Here is a 15,214-nt window from a genome sequence, read left to right on the forward strand (position 1 = left end):
TTTTTTAAGTTTATATTAGGATTATTCTCAAAGTCAATTTTAAGAGTGAATGAAATTTTTCCCTCAAGTAAATCTACCCTTAAGTAGTATCATGCTCAAGGGCCTACACCAGAAAGTCTGCCCCACTACTCTCACTATAATACCATTCACTGAGGAAAAGCTATAAAAACTGAGGAAAATGTCTACTTATTTTTTAAAACAACGAGAATTGCTTTTTGCTTCTCAATAGTGTTGGAAAATATTTTAATAACTAAAATAATAAAACTTCATGTGAGGCAAATTCCACCTTAATTATTGCCTGTTGGGGTGGAAAAATTAAGGAAACATTAGTAAATGTGTTAACTAGAAAAACCACTGTAGTAATTTCCCGCCAAATACCTGGGTCTAAAGTAAAAATAAAATCTGTGCTCTGCATGTGATTTGCATGAAAATAGACTTACAGTTTTAGCTCTAACGATAGTACCACTGAGGACTAAGATGAATGGACCAGAAAAACCCCTGTGATTCATCACTAGACTATGATTAGCTTACTTCAATGTTCTATAGTTCAGTTTGGAATCTTTAATGAGGGATATTGATATAATTGCTTGATTCATTTTAATATTTCAAACACTCTAAATTACTCCATCACTATCTTAATAATTAATGCCTGAAAAGTCATACTTACATTGAAAACTGATTTTAAAGCACAACATCTTTGAATAACATATTGAAAGAGTGTTTCTGGTGTTTGCTTAAAACTTTGATGTATAATTGATTACATCTTATACATTTCTTTTTTTTTTTCCTGGTATTTTCCTCTTCCAGCTTAGGACTTTTTTGCCATATGTGGCTATTTGATGTATATTGTTCATTCGCAACCTTCTAGGTGACTGAAAAACGCATGGAGTTACTCATGCCAATAATTATTGCTACTGAATTGTTCCAAAGTCTCCCTTCCTGCAGAGAAAGAAGTTTCAGTAAAATATTCTAGAGGATTACAAATAATCTTTGCAGTTCAGAAATACTTTCATGGGCTCCATTGCTCTTCACAGTTTTCAGTTAGAATGTTATTTTTGTCATGAAAGTTTGCATTTATATTTCTTTTCTGCGGATTGCTTACCACTTATTAAAATTAAAATGCATTTTAAGGTGAAACATTATGTACCTAGAATACTGAAGGTAGCACTGACCATTGTCTTCAGTTCAGAAAGCAATGTTGAATTGGAAAAGCAAGATTTTAGAACATTCCTTTTTACTGCATTGTCATTGCACCCTTCCTCTATACCCTAGTCCTTCTGATCTCCCTTGTCTCTCAGATGATCCCTACACCCAATTATACAGAACAGTCTTCCTCTGGTTACTTATATCGAACACTAGCCTGCTAGCTGTGTTTGGCAGGCCAGCAGGATGAGGTAATAATCAGAAGAAAATGTTCTGGTTTATTGGCCTCATCCACGTACAACATTATTCAAAACAGTTCTCTGTGGGTGAGAACAGGGTTGCTTTGAGATCCCCTGGTCTAATGTTCTGTAGTAGTGAGGAGGAACAAAACTGTAAACTTTTTTGATCTCTTCTAGAATAATGGTAAGATAAATGATATCTGCTTGGCCCATCCTTTCAGTAATGTTTACAGGCAGTTAGACGTATGTGAAAATGAAAGCCTTTCATTTAGAAACATTTTGGCTTCACTCTTTCCAAGTTCAGCCGTCTTCTTAAGTACAGCCTCCATGGTCAGTACAGCAGTGTTTTCCTAAAAGCATATTTTGTGAACAATTTCTCCAGGATGATGGTAGTTTTTGTAAGACAGATGCCTAAAAGACATATGGTTTTCATAGATTTTCCGTCTAGACTAGCTTTATTTAGTGACTTTTGGTCTGAATTGGTCTAGTTAAAGTTTCTGTAGGAGCTTGTATAAAAATTTAAAATGTGGGCATACCATTAAGGTGTAAAACAAAAGTTTGACTTCTTGTTGGCAAGAGATTAAAACGGATTGGTTGAAAATTTCCTTCATGTTAAGTAATTCTGATCATCTTATAGGCCTACTCATCTATTCCGCCCTTACAACACTGTCCAAAATGGAAAGGCTTACCCTAAAAATCCCATAACTGTTAAATTCATATACTCCTCACTGTTCCTGAGTAAATTCTTTGTGTTCCAGTTTATGTGTGTGTGTGTTAGAAAGCCCTAATTCTTTCTGCAGACTCTTTACATGGCCCAGGGGACATATGATTCTTTACCCTTTTAGCACCAATTTTTACAAACACAGCATTTCTCTCATTTAAAAAAAGCGTCTGACAAGCCACTGAGTAGAAGTGACGGAACCTTTAGGAGTTTCATAGTGCCTTCAACCAACAATGAAAATTCTGTTTTTAAATGCGTTTCAAATTCTTGAGCCAGTGTCAAAGACTCATTTAGAAACAATATGACATGTTCAGAGGAAAAGAATTACATCTAGTCTTGCCCAGAAATCACCCTTTTGCTCCCGCTTTTGTAAGAGCTAATATTGCAGACCAGTCCCATCTTAACTGCATCAGAAAGAGGAGGCTCGTGGAAGGGAGGAAATGTGGGCTGTTCTGTCTCCACGAGTATCATTGCTTGGCTTCCTTGGCTTCTCACGAAGCATTTAATTGGACTTAGTCACATATTTGTTCACTGACATGGCAGCCTGCAAGGCATAATGCCTCTCTGTTTTTCTCTGTTTGCTTTAAAAATTTTTGTTTTTAAAATTTGAGCTCTAAAGCATGTTAGAGCTCCTCCTGCTGGATTGAAAAAAAAAAAACTGGGATGATTAATAAATGGTAATTCTTTTTCTTCATATTTGTCACCGGGGCAAATAGAAGTGACAGAAACCTATCATGTGGTGCACTTAAAACTGACCTTTTAATTCATCAAGTATTAAGGTCAGGCAGAAAGAAAATGTTGATGCTACACAACTCATCTCTCAGTCTTCAAATTCCTCATGCTCTTTTTTGTTGCCGTTGTTAAAAAAAAAAATAAAAGGAATAGGAAAGGTTATTTTTCTATCAGTATTTCTAGTTACATAGTTACCCCAAGTCACATCCCCATGCTTGAAAGGTTCTTGCTGTCTCTCAGAAAGCGACAAAAAGTTTTTTCCATCTTCCCAAAGCAGAAATGAATTGTACAGTCATATAGAGATTTGAAGTGTTGCCTTTTTCCTCCCTATCCTTTCTTCTTTTTCCTTCTTCCTCCTGAATTCCTCCTCCTTCTCAGAAGCAGACACTTGCCTCTCCCAGTAGCTAGTTCTCAGCACCTCCTTTCCTGCCTCCTCCTTCCCCTACATGGTGGCAGTTGGCCTCTCCCTCTCCTGGTACCTGAAGTGGGAGTGACGAGACGGATCAGAAAAAGGTTTACCCCATTCACCATCAGTGGGAGTAGGTTTCTACAGCACATAAGTTTCTGGAGGTCTCTTTAGGAATAAGAGAGAAAGGAGGGGGGATGGAAGGGAGATAGGAAGAAAGGAGGGAAGGAGGGAAGGGGCAGGAAAGGGGAAAAGGAGGGAAGGAAGGAGCAAAGGAAAACAAAATCACTTGTAAACCTCTGTAAAACCACTTCCTTTCCCTGCATGCTTTCTCACACTGTATCCCTCTTGCCTTCTGCTGCTCTGTGTTTCTTTGTTTCTTTTAGCTCTTTCCTCCCCCCAGTTTATCTTCTCAACGATATAGTACAAAGGCCAAAATACTTAACAGTTAATCTCGAAAGTAATGCTTTTAAGAAATCATATTTTAATACAACTAAAAATCCTCTGTGTTACCTGTCTCATGACTTTATGAGGACTTGGGACAAAGGAAGTCATTTGGTATTTGTGATAAAGAATAAGACAACCCTTGATTTCTCAAACTTCAGTACTTTCTGACTTTCTTTCCTTTGCACATACCTTTTCTGTTCCTGGAATGCTAGTCCCCTTAACTTTCTCTGCTTTCTGGAAGTCCTTCCAACCTCTCATCCTCCTTCCAACTCTGAGCTAGGACTCCAGGTGTTTCTGAAACTCCCAAAGCAACTATTTTATCATAATCCTACTGTGGTCATGTTAACTTGTCTCTCTCCATCTCAACAAGAAACTTCTTCTGGGCAGTGACTGTCTTTATTTCTGTCTCTACCTCTTAACACAGTACCTAGCACATAAGTAGGGCTTACTGAGGGGATGAAGGAATATAAAAGGAATTGACTTGCAAGCCTCAATCAAAATTTATTTTGGAACAAGCCCGATACTTATTTTAAAAACCAATTTAAACACACTTTCTTGTTCTATTATATTGAAAAGCTTGCCTGAGTGAATGTTGTAAAATTCTTTCCATAAATCATAAACCTGAGCAGAGTTAATGTGGGTAAATCATCCTTTAAGATGCTTTTTTGCCACAACCACAGAAGTGGTTGTATTAGACACCATACCTAGGGGTGGAATCCAAGTCAGACATGTAGGACAATGTAAAGAAAGTGTGACAAAGCAGATTATATTACCATTTATTTCAGAGGCTAATTTATACAGGATATTACCTTCATCAAAAAATTGTATGTTTGTATCATCAAAAAATTGTGAACTATTTTTCTCCCTATGTTCTGATTTCAAATTCCATAAATTGATTCATATTTTCCCAATGACATACATTATAAAATCATGGGTTCATTTTCACAGGGGAAAGAAATGCTGGCTCTAATACACAGCAATAATCATATTAGAGAATTCCTTAAATCCTTTAAGTGGGCTCCAAGTTCTGTGTTCTTTCCAGCATCTACTGTTAACTATTCTTGTATAGTATTGGCTCATTCTGTTACTAAAGCCAAAAATTCCAAAAATATGCTGAATAGCACCCTATAGTATTTCTTACAGTAAATTATAAAATATTATCTTCCATGTGGACAAAATCATGACTGTTACAGCATTTTTCTGACTTTAGCCTCATACCTTCTAGATATGTAAAACCTATTTGTTAAATAAATGCCCAAAATAAGAAGTAGAATGCAAATACATTGCTGAAATTTAAAATACAATGTCCCAAAATTTGTTCTCTTAGAGCGGACATTCACAAGAAGAAGTAGGGGTCCTTCATCATAGCTGCCTTCCATTTTACCTAGAGGTGTGCTCCGACCCAATTTATCTTTGGGCCCATTCACACTCATTGATCTACCACTTGGGACACTGCCCTCAGCAGGTGCTATGGAAAGCTGCAAGAGGTGTAGGAGTAATCTCGGTTCATAGAAGGTTTTGAATATTGTTCAGATGATAAGATATGCTTGCACACCTAAAACTTAAAAAAAAAAAAAAAAAGATGCAAGCATTAAATGATTCAAGAGGGTCATTGAGAAGTAAAGCATTTCAGTTTCTAAAAACACAGAAAATGGTTTTTGTAGATAAAACCCTTCCTTTTTTAAATCATAAATAGGTTAAAAAATGGTAGGCAAGTTGATATCAGATTCTAGTGGCCCTTGGAAACTTGGGATGTATAACTCTCCCTTGATCCTAGATGTATGTAACTGAATTTTGAGAGTTATATTTTAAACTTTCAATTATAATTTATAAGTAAAACTTGCAGTGTAAAAGAAGCTATTGTATATCCTTTTAATGCAAATAACTGCCCTTTTAAGCAGATATCTTCTCTAAAAATGTCAGTCTTCATATATCTTTTTGAAGCCTTTCTTTTAATTTGGGTCCACCTAACTAATTATGTTGGACTTCAATCCTGCCCTCTCCAAAGATTAGAATTTGGAATGCACATTTAGAGATGCTTACTTTCTATTTATTTTCATAAGCAAATACAAGCTTCCCTGAGCAAGTAGTAGTTATTCTTCTGGTAATGACTAACAACAATAACAACAAACACTATAGTACAGTATCTTGGTCTTTACAACATAAGGCTAAAACTGCTTTCACCCGTGCTTAAGTCTAATTCCCAAAGGTATCAAAGTGTTTCTACAATATTTCTTCATCCTTCTTAAGATTTTCCAGCACTTTCTCTTTTTGTTTTTACTTTACCTGGCAAGTAAATTGAATTGCTAATAAAGCAAAGTAAAAATCTTTTTTCTATTGAGCAGTGGTTTCAAAGCATAATCCAAGGACCAGCAGCATCTGGGAACTTGTTAGAAATATCCTACCCCATTGGCACCCAGCAACCTGTGTTTTAACAAGGCTTCCAGGGAATTCTGATGCAAGGTCCAATTTGAGGACCATTGCCTAGAGCATGTCAATCTAACTGCCCAATAGAAAGAATTCTGCACTGGAAGTCATGAGATCTTAGTGCAAGCATAGGAACGGAAGAAGACTGAGCCACATAGGCCCATTCTGGCTTACACATTTACCAGTCAGATAATTCCTGCTTCCCATCCTAAGGAGAAATAAGGGCAGGGACAGAAAGACCAATCCATTTCACAAATCAGTATTATGCTAGCTGGAGGCAAGAAGCTAGAGGAAAGGTGGTTTTCACACCCACCCCACAAACTGATACACCAAAGCAGTTTGCCCTATTGAGGTCTCCCTTAACTCCTGTTAAAATGGGCCTCTTATCATGAACACTCAGGACCAGCTAATCCAAAGAAAAGCAGATGAAATTTTAGTTCATCTATTCTTAAAAGACAATAAAATAAGGCAAGAAAACAATGATGCATTCTTCTCTCTTATCGGTAAAGCCAGTTTCTCCCCCACAATGCCACCCACCCTGCATGAGCATTTGACTTTCTTACAAAATTTGTCATTGTGCGCAATACTGCAAACAGTCCGTCCCTGCAGCTACAAATACAACTTCAAGTATTACATCTTTCCCTTTGATTTGAAAGAAGAAATTTGGCTCTTCTATGTAACCATAAACCGCCCACATACAACACAGTGTTTCAATAAATACTAAGTGATACAAGATGCTCCATTTCAATATAATGCCTTACTTAACGAAGCTCATCACTAAACAAAGCAACTGAGGAAAATTTAGTACAAAACAATAACTTTGCTTTCCCCAAAACAAACTGTCTTGTGAGGTGAATGTCTTTGGAAACTCTTTGAATGGTTAGAAGCTGGACCAATGAAATGAACTTTAACAGTAAACTTTAAATGTTTTCTGGTGTTGAAGTTGGCAAACATCTTAGCATTGCATATTAAGAAAATTCACCCTGAATTGCTTTCTAGTAGAGTTGTATATACAGATTTTTGTTGTTATTGTTTTAGAAAAAAATAAATAAAATGCTTATTTCTTCTACAAGGGTTAGTGAGGAGCTCTTTAGGATTTTTAATTACTAAGTACATATATGGGTTCCTTTAACTGAAACTAGGCATATTTCCAAGTTATCATAGTTACTTTGAGAGAATATGAACATTTTATCTTTTATTCTTTTAATTATTAATTCACCATCTAGCTATGCAGTGCCTATTGAATGCATGTCCCTAGGGGCATCCTTAAAGAGCTCATAATGAATAAGCTATCCTGATTGAATGATTGATTTGGGAAAAAAACAATACTATGAACCACAGGCCACGCTAAGTTATGGGATATGGTGGTGAATAAGACTGACAATAGACCTGGCACATAGCAGAACCATATGTTCTCCTCATCTCCTGTCCTGACTTCTTTCTGCAACTGCCTACTACTATTGTCCTCTTGTCCCAGCCACATGGTCCAAGGATTAAAGCAGATATTAATGAGAATTTACTGTGCCATAAGAGTACTTAAGTCTTTCTATTCTCTATCCACACCATTGAATTCTTCCCTTCAGTCGCCATCATTTAAGTTCCAGTTTCACTCATTATAGACCTACATTCCCTTACTTCCAAGTTTTATATGCAGCAGTTACAATCATGTTTGCCATTACTTTGACCACATTATTGTATTTTCAGACTTCCCAGAATGTATTCTCAGACTCTGAATTATAAAATTTTGCCCCATTTTTCCACTTAAAATGGAGTACTATAACAAAGCTACTTGCATATTTGTTTTATTCCACTCATCTTCCATTCTGAATAGATGCTGAGCTCTTTAAAGTCATGTAGCATGAGGCAGTCCACATATTAGATGCTCAATAAATAATCTCTGCAATATATAACTGGAAGTCCTGACATAGATCATCTAGTCTGATTGCACAATTTGGCAACTGGAGCTAGAATCCACATTTTCTAACTTCTGATCCAGGACTCTTTCTATGTAAACATAGTACCCCAAACATAAGCTTCTGACAAATGCCTTAAAAGTGTAGCATCCTTGGCCTCACTAGACCTACTCACCTTGATCTAGCCTAAACTCTAGCCTAGTTAAACATCTTGTTTAGGCACTTTTCAGTCATTTCTTCATTTGTCCATTATTCAACAAATACTTAACCACTGCCTTCTAATCACATTGTACCAAATGCTGAATATATATAATAAATGCAAAATATGTGGTCTCTTTTCTCAAGGAATTTTGAATCTATTTGGGGGGCACTGGTAATAATCTAGTAAATAAATACATAATCAAAAGCAGGGTTACTTGCTATGAGAGACACAAACATGAAGTCATAAAGGAAGGCAGAGGAAGTGGGGAAAACTATGGGATGGTCCAGAAGGACTGAGGAATAACAGTTAAGCCAAGAACAAAAGCATCAAAAGAGAAGTCAGTTTCATTCCTTTCTCTCTTGGCTACAAGCCTTGATACAAGCTATCACATATTCATGAAACGATTTCCAATCCATCATGCCATGCTGTATCCTACTTCTCACTGAATTTGTAGTCTAAAATCAACTTTTTATTTAATGAAATCCCCTAATTAATTCCATTATCAAAACTTCTGGTAGAATTTTCCTCCTTAAAGTTCAAATTCTGGCCATTTCTCTCCTCCCACCAGCCAACTGGTTAATTGCTAAGAATACATTTCCATAGGTTACATGATTATTTGTCAAACTCCCTGAGGGCAGGGGGCTTATTATTTGGTATTTATTCCAAATATCTACTAAAGAACTGAGCAGTCAGATACTTTAGAGTCGCCAAGGATATCAATCCTACATGTCACTTTAGCTACTTTTCTTTTTTTTTTTTTTTTTTTTTTTTTGCTATGGCCATGATTTACCCACAAATATCCTTGTATTTCTAAGACCAATGGATATCACAAGCATTCATTAGTTATTTCTTGATTCTAGGAGGAACTTTCATTCATTCAGTTATCAAACATTCAGTGACTGAATGACAAGCAGTGAACTAGATACTGCAGTTACATGAAGATGATTAAGACACAGCTCATTTCTAATCAGTGAAGATAACATATAAGCCTAATTAGAGTTCAGTGTGATGACTAATAATACAGATTTGTTGAGATACTATACGAACAACTGTATCAGGAGAGGGCAACGCAGGTCAGAGAAGACTTCACTGAAGTAAGTCCTGAATGATTAATTAGTAGTCTCAGAAGATGACCAAAATGACATTGAGAATGTAATTACATGTATGAAACAAGTTAAGTGGGTGTGACCTGTGGCCTTCAGAAACTTCATATCAAAGACGAAAATTATGCAGATTCAAGATTCAGGATATAAGTTAAACATATATGGCCATTTTAAATGAAAAGGCTGGGTACCATGGCTCACACCTGTAATTCCAGTGCTTTGCCCCTCCCTAAAGAAAGATTTCCTTTAAAGCCTCTTAAACATTTTTCAAGTGCATGAGGTAAAAGGAACTCTACTAATATCTATGAGTTTGTGCCTAAATAGTTAATGTTTTCACCATTAATCAACAATATCTCTTCTGCTTTGATTTTTCCTTGACCGTGTAATTTAATTTTATAGTTCCATGATTTTTCATCAACATTTCATAATTGCTTTCATATATTTTTCTAACTTTACTTCTTCATACCTGAGAAAGTACATTCAATTTGATCAATTTAGAGTTTCTAATACAGAAGAAAATTTTATGACTATAATTCCAGAAGGAGTCTTTCTGAAAAAATCAGTTGCAGAGTTTTATCAAAAAGAAACATTTCAATTTACAGACTTTGTCAAATTTGTGGGGGTATAAAATGACTACCCAAGATACCATATATGAAGTCAAGTACACAAATACACTAAAAAACTTATTAATATATTGAGTAAATAAATGTAGAAGCTTGAGGAATAAATAATATAATAATAAGTAATAAATAATATTACTTAGTAATGTTGAGACTCTCAAATACAGTAATATTTCATTATCTCAAGTATGTTTGCTCAGTAAACTCAGCTACCAGAAACATCACTGCCAACTAGAAAGTGGGTAATACTACTATTACTAATACTAAAATCTTTAAGACCCAAAATAGGAACTAGAGCTCCTGCAATTTAAACAGGCACTCACACTAAGCCTATTTACACTTGCTACAGAGAACTCTAAAGCCTTGCTTTTCTGATTTTTAGTGCTCTGCAAATTACAAGTATAATATAGAACAAACTGGAGAAAGTTATAAAGGCAATGAGAAGTGATAATTAATATCCTGAAAGAAAGAAAAAAAGAGGAAAATTATATGTGAGAAATAAAAATTCAAAAACCATCATTGTCTGAAACAATATACTTTATTCGTTCCTGAGTTCATTCTATGTAATTATTATATTATATTGGCTGAGATATGTGCAGTATGTTTCAGATGGGTTTCAAATAGTTTCATATTTCTTATTAGTATTGGAAGGAATGACTTCAGTTTTGAGAAAGATTTGCATATGAAAAAATACGTAATTTTCATTAAAACTACTAGATAAATGAAAGGTGACAATGTTAAAATCATTACAGATCGTAACCACTTCTGCTGGCCTGTATGTGCATGAGCATGTGTGTAATGGCTCTTTCTCAGTGTCCTTGGAACAATGTTCTACTAGATATTCTACTTGTTTCTTTACCTTTCTCTTTCTCTCTTTCTAGCCGGAGACCACCCCCATCACCAACTCGTCCCACTATAATCCGCCCACTAGAATCCTCCCTGTTAGACTAAATGAAGTGTCTGGCATGGCAATTAATCACTAATGAATTATGCGAAAGCAACATATTTGATAACCATTGCAGTAAATCATGAGTAGTCGCATGTGTGGACATCAGTAGGCAAGTAACCAGTTTTACTAATGCGTTCATCACTCACCTTCATTGCTCATGGTACGTCAAATCTTTGGGGTTTGACTCGAAAACTGCTGACCTTTAGCGGCTTTATATGTTGTGCTGACCAAGGTAGGTTTGTATAGCAGCCCTATACTTTGGGGATCATTTGCCTACCAAGGCATATATTTGAAATTGCTTTGGACAAGTTTTCTAGGCTATCTACCAGGTAGCTCATTAAATATAATTATTCAAATATGAGATAGTGGGCTTAGACCTAAGCCATACATATTTCTTTTCCCACATTCTGTTTAGGATGAGAGTAATTCTGTTGTCTACCTTGAATGCTACTACCTACTCCATAATTGCCTATTTAGCTCCTCTTTTCTTCCTTTTTATGTCATAAGACTGCTAGGAAGTGATTTTTTTAAATTAGGACTCCTTAAGAATAAACTTTTCCAGAAGCACGAGGTAGTTTGCAAAGGAAAAGTCTGCACTATTTGCTCTGAAGAGCTTCTCCTCATTCCAATGTGTTTTGCTTCATGCTAGAAGCATATGCAACAGTGAATAAAAGCTTCTTTTTTTGTTAATCAGTCAATAAATTTGGCTAATTAGTTTCAGAGTTCAAGGAAGAAGCAAAATATCACATCTCTAGAAGTGTTGGGGAAAATGTAATTTTTTTCTTTACTTATATTAACCTCATGGTGGGTTATATTGAAGGCTGACATGGATAATGTTTACTTTTCTATTTGCTCTAATTTTTGGCATAGCTAACTACACTTTGATACTAACTCCAGTTTTACTATTATTATTTTGGTTGGAGAAAAAAAAATCATCTTTACATGCTGATTTGTAATCCTGATATGTAAAAATTTATCCTGCCTTTGAAACAGGTTCAGTGTAACTTTGTATCCATTATAGGCTTTCTTAATAAATCTTGAGGCTATAGGATAATCACATTTAAAGAATGGTTCCTGAAATGAAGTCAGTAGAAGATGACATGGGATAAGAGCAGAGCTCACACTTCTACAGTTGTAGTATTTCAAAGTCCCTATCCAGGTCACTCCAGAAAAGGGTATTGAAACATTGAAATCTAAAGCAAATTTGCAATTTCTTAAGATTTCTAAAATTTACCAGAACAGTTTAGCCTGGGGGTTAATAGTTCAGTATTGAGGCTAAGTTTTGGACTACCTAGGACCAGATGATTCACATGTAGGAAACAGCCAGAAGCCAACTGGAATTTTTGTGTGCTAACTGTTCCCAGACAGCAGAGCAAGTATTCACTGAGTAGGGGTGTCCCATGACACTATTTCATATTCTACAGAAGTAAATCAGGTTTCACCAACTGAAATGTCTCCCTTTGAAAGTAGCAAACATGATTTGTATGTTAACTTTCATTTCCTGTGTAGTTTATACCCAGAGCAGATACTCATAAAGTATAAAGTAAAAACTTTTAACCATTATTAAAAAGAGAACTTGCCGTGTTGAGTGGTGTTGTATTGACCTTCTTCTAAAGGCTTACAGCTAGCCCATTTATAATTGGTAAAAATCACAAAATACGAGATTTACCTAAAGGTCATTTCAACTTTTAAGGTTACAAGTGATTGTATAAAAACATCACAATCCTAAATCCTCTCGTATCTCACCCCAAACCCCAAACTGGGGGAAAAAAGTTAACTCTTTGTGAATGGAACCAATGTGCGAGATACATACTGCATTTTACAAATAGTGTCTCAGCTAAATGGAAAAAATGTTAAGCAAACATCCATAGTAAAACAAATAATCTTCAGTGAGATATTTTTATAAAACTTCTTGTTTTTAGGATTCCCTTTGCTTCTTCCTTTGAATTCTCTAAAATAGGCAGCTAACAGATTATATACTTCAGGGTTTGGCTTTGTGCTAAATGTGGTTTTGTGTTTTGCTGTATTTCAAAATTTTCCTTCTGTTAAAGGAAAATATTGTGAATAACCACTGGTGTGTTCTTAGATCAGCACAAACCATGTCAAAAAAAAAAAAATTGGAGATTTTTTTTTTCCAGTTTTCCTTCCACTGATCTTAGGCGGTAATAAACAATGGCATTTGTCATCTTTGGCATTTGCTTTTAGATTATAGTCCCACAGTTGCACTGCCCCAATTGTCTACCTTTGTGGGTACATTTTTGTTCTTTACTCCTAAGTTATTTCTAATAGAACCCAGCCTACCCTAGAATTTCAGCAGTGACACTGGAGAATTTTAATTTGCTGCAGTGCTATGTCATATTATTAGTATGAATCTCATTTCCCAAAGGGTTTGTATTCTGCTAAAAGGAGATGCCAATGTTGAATGAAGTCTGAAACTCTAGGATGTACATAGGTTGAGGTGCAGCATGCACACCAGGCCTTAAGATGGGAATGTAGCTTAATGAGCTTTCTGTTTCCCATATCATTTCTAATCTTTTGTGTAATTTCCTCTTAACTGATTGCTCTGATATTGTAAACACAATAGATGTAGCTCTATCATGTCTAGCATAATTTAAAAAATCAGTGTTTTTAGGATTTGGGAAAATAAACTATAAATGTTTATTTGCTAGGTAAATATAGTTTTATTGTCACATGCTAAATCTTGCATGCATAATGACTAATTAAAATAACCATTTACTCAATTATGGACAGATTATTGAAATAGTATTGATTCAGAACAAGTATATTGCATTTCTAAAAAAACATCTACCAAGGTTACTCGTCTGAATATTGCTTTTAGCTGTGTTTTATAACATAGACGAGGAGTAGGGTCTGTTTATTAGCAAATTTCCTATTTGTTCCAATACAAACTCACTTTATTCTAAAGTATATTAATGAAACCAGTTCCTGTGATGTAACTATAAGCCTTCTGGACTTAGAAGTAAAAAGTGGTCACACAGATTAATTTTGTGACTTTTTAGTATAGACTGCGTAGCCATAATTCTCAAATATGAAATGGGACCTAATACCAGTATGTGATACACATTGATGTTTTCTGTGTACAAACACATTTTCTATGCATGTGTCTCTGTGTATATGATATGGACCTAGTAAATATGTTTCTGTAAGTATGCGTATTTTATGTCCATTTGAGTAGGTAGGTTTAAAAATACTCGTTAAAATGCCACAAGCATGAGTGTGATTGTATGTGCATTGCGTGTATATATATAAATATATGTATATGTATGGTTGTAAATATCTATGTATACATGTACTTAGTATGTGTAGTATCAGATATTTTTTAAACTGTGATAATACAACAGATAGCTTTGGATGATCTGCCATAACACGTGGTAACAATGGTTCATTTCTCATAACATATATGAGGGATACAACATTTTCTAACTCCAGGTTGTTGTCATTTTGAGAGGTATAAAGCTCATAATTACCATGGCAACAGGGTTATGTCCATAGACATTTGTATCTGAATCCACAGCACTTCTATCTAAGAAGGAATTACCTTTGACAATATTTTTGGGGAACAAGTAAAATCTGGAGACCTATCTTTAAGATCTCTAATTGGAATTATAAATTATTTTTGGGTTGCTGAGCTGAATCTTAAAAAGCTAAGTTGATACACATAGTCATTTTTCCTCTGTGGTAGAAGTAAAAAAAATAAAGGGACACAGCAACATTAAAGTAGTGGATTTTTCTGAGTAAATTTGCTGAAAATGTAAGGGAGAAGCTCTCTAATACCTTGAAGGTAGGTCATCCCCTTTTTCAGGTAAACATTTTTCATTTGGCAAATGGCATAATTATTTGAAAGTAACAGGAATCTCCTCAGAATGAAGAATAAAGCCTAATAGGTCTCTAACTGTTGAACTCATGAAAGAAGATAGTGTATGAGTCTGAAGCCATCAGTTTTATATCATTTCAATTAGAAGACTACTAGCTGTGAGCTCAGAGTTTAATGTAAATGAATCTAGATGATTTTGGAGAAATGATTATTAGTTCACCAGATCACTCATTATACGTTCTAAAAAGCTCAAATGTGTCTTCTAGATACTCTTACTCATCCTATCTAATTGGTATGTTTAAAATTATGTGGTGCTGTGTAGGTGAAACTTTAAGAATATTTTTGAAGTGTATGTAATATATGCACTGCTATTTGTGTATGTGTGTCTTTGTATATATTTAAGAGTGTGTAGATGTGTGAGAGCAAGAGAGAGGAAACTCAGTGAGGAGTGCTTGTCTTAAGACCTGTTCATACTGG

The 15,214-nt window shown here is 35.2% G+C and overlaps 1 protein-coding gene across 5 annotated transcripts in view; it reads left to right on the forward strand.

Annotated features, from left to right (window-relative positions):
• Positions 1-15,214, forward strand: part of DNM3 (dynamin 3) — a 572,648-nt gene that overhangs the window by 551,322 nt on the left and 6,112 nt on the right. For 2 of the 5 annotated variants that reach the window (XM_030935986.1, XM_030935987.1), the window contains one exon: positions 10,835-11,011. The exons of the other annotated variants lie outside the window; for them this stretch is intronic. In XM_030935986.1, coding sequence (XP_030791846.1) covers positions 10,835-10,904 — 70 coding nt within the window. In that variant the 3' untranslated portion in view covers positions 10,905-11,011. Of the gene's footprint in view, positions 1-10,834; positions 11,012-15,214 lie in introns of those variants that run through there. 5 annotated transcript variants of the gene reach the window in all.

The sequence above is a fragment of the Rhinopithecus roxellana genome, chromosome 8 (genome assembly GCF_007565055.1).
Source record: "Rhinopithecus roxellana isolate Shanxi Qingling chromosome 8, ASM756505v1, whole genome shotgun sequence".
Taxonomy (NCBI): domain Eukaryota; kingdom Metazoa; phylum Chordata; class Mammalia; order Primates; family Cercopithecidae; genus Rhinopithecus; species Rhinopithecus roxellana.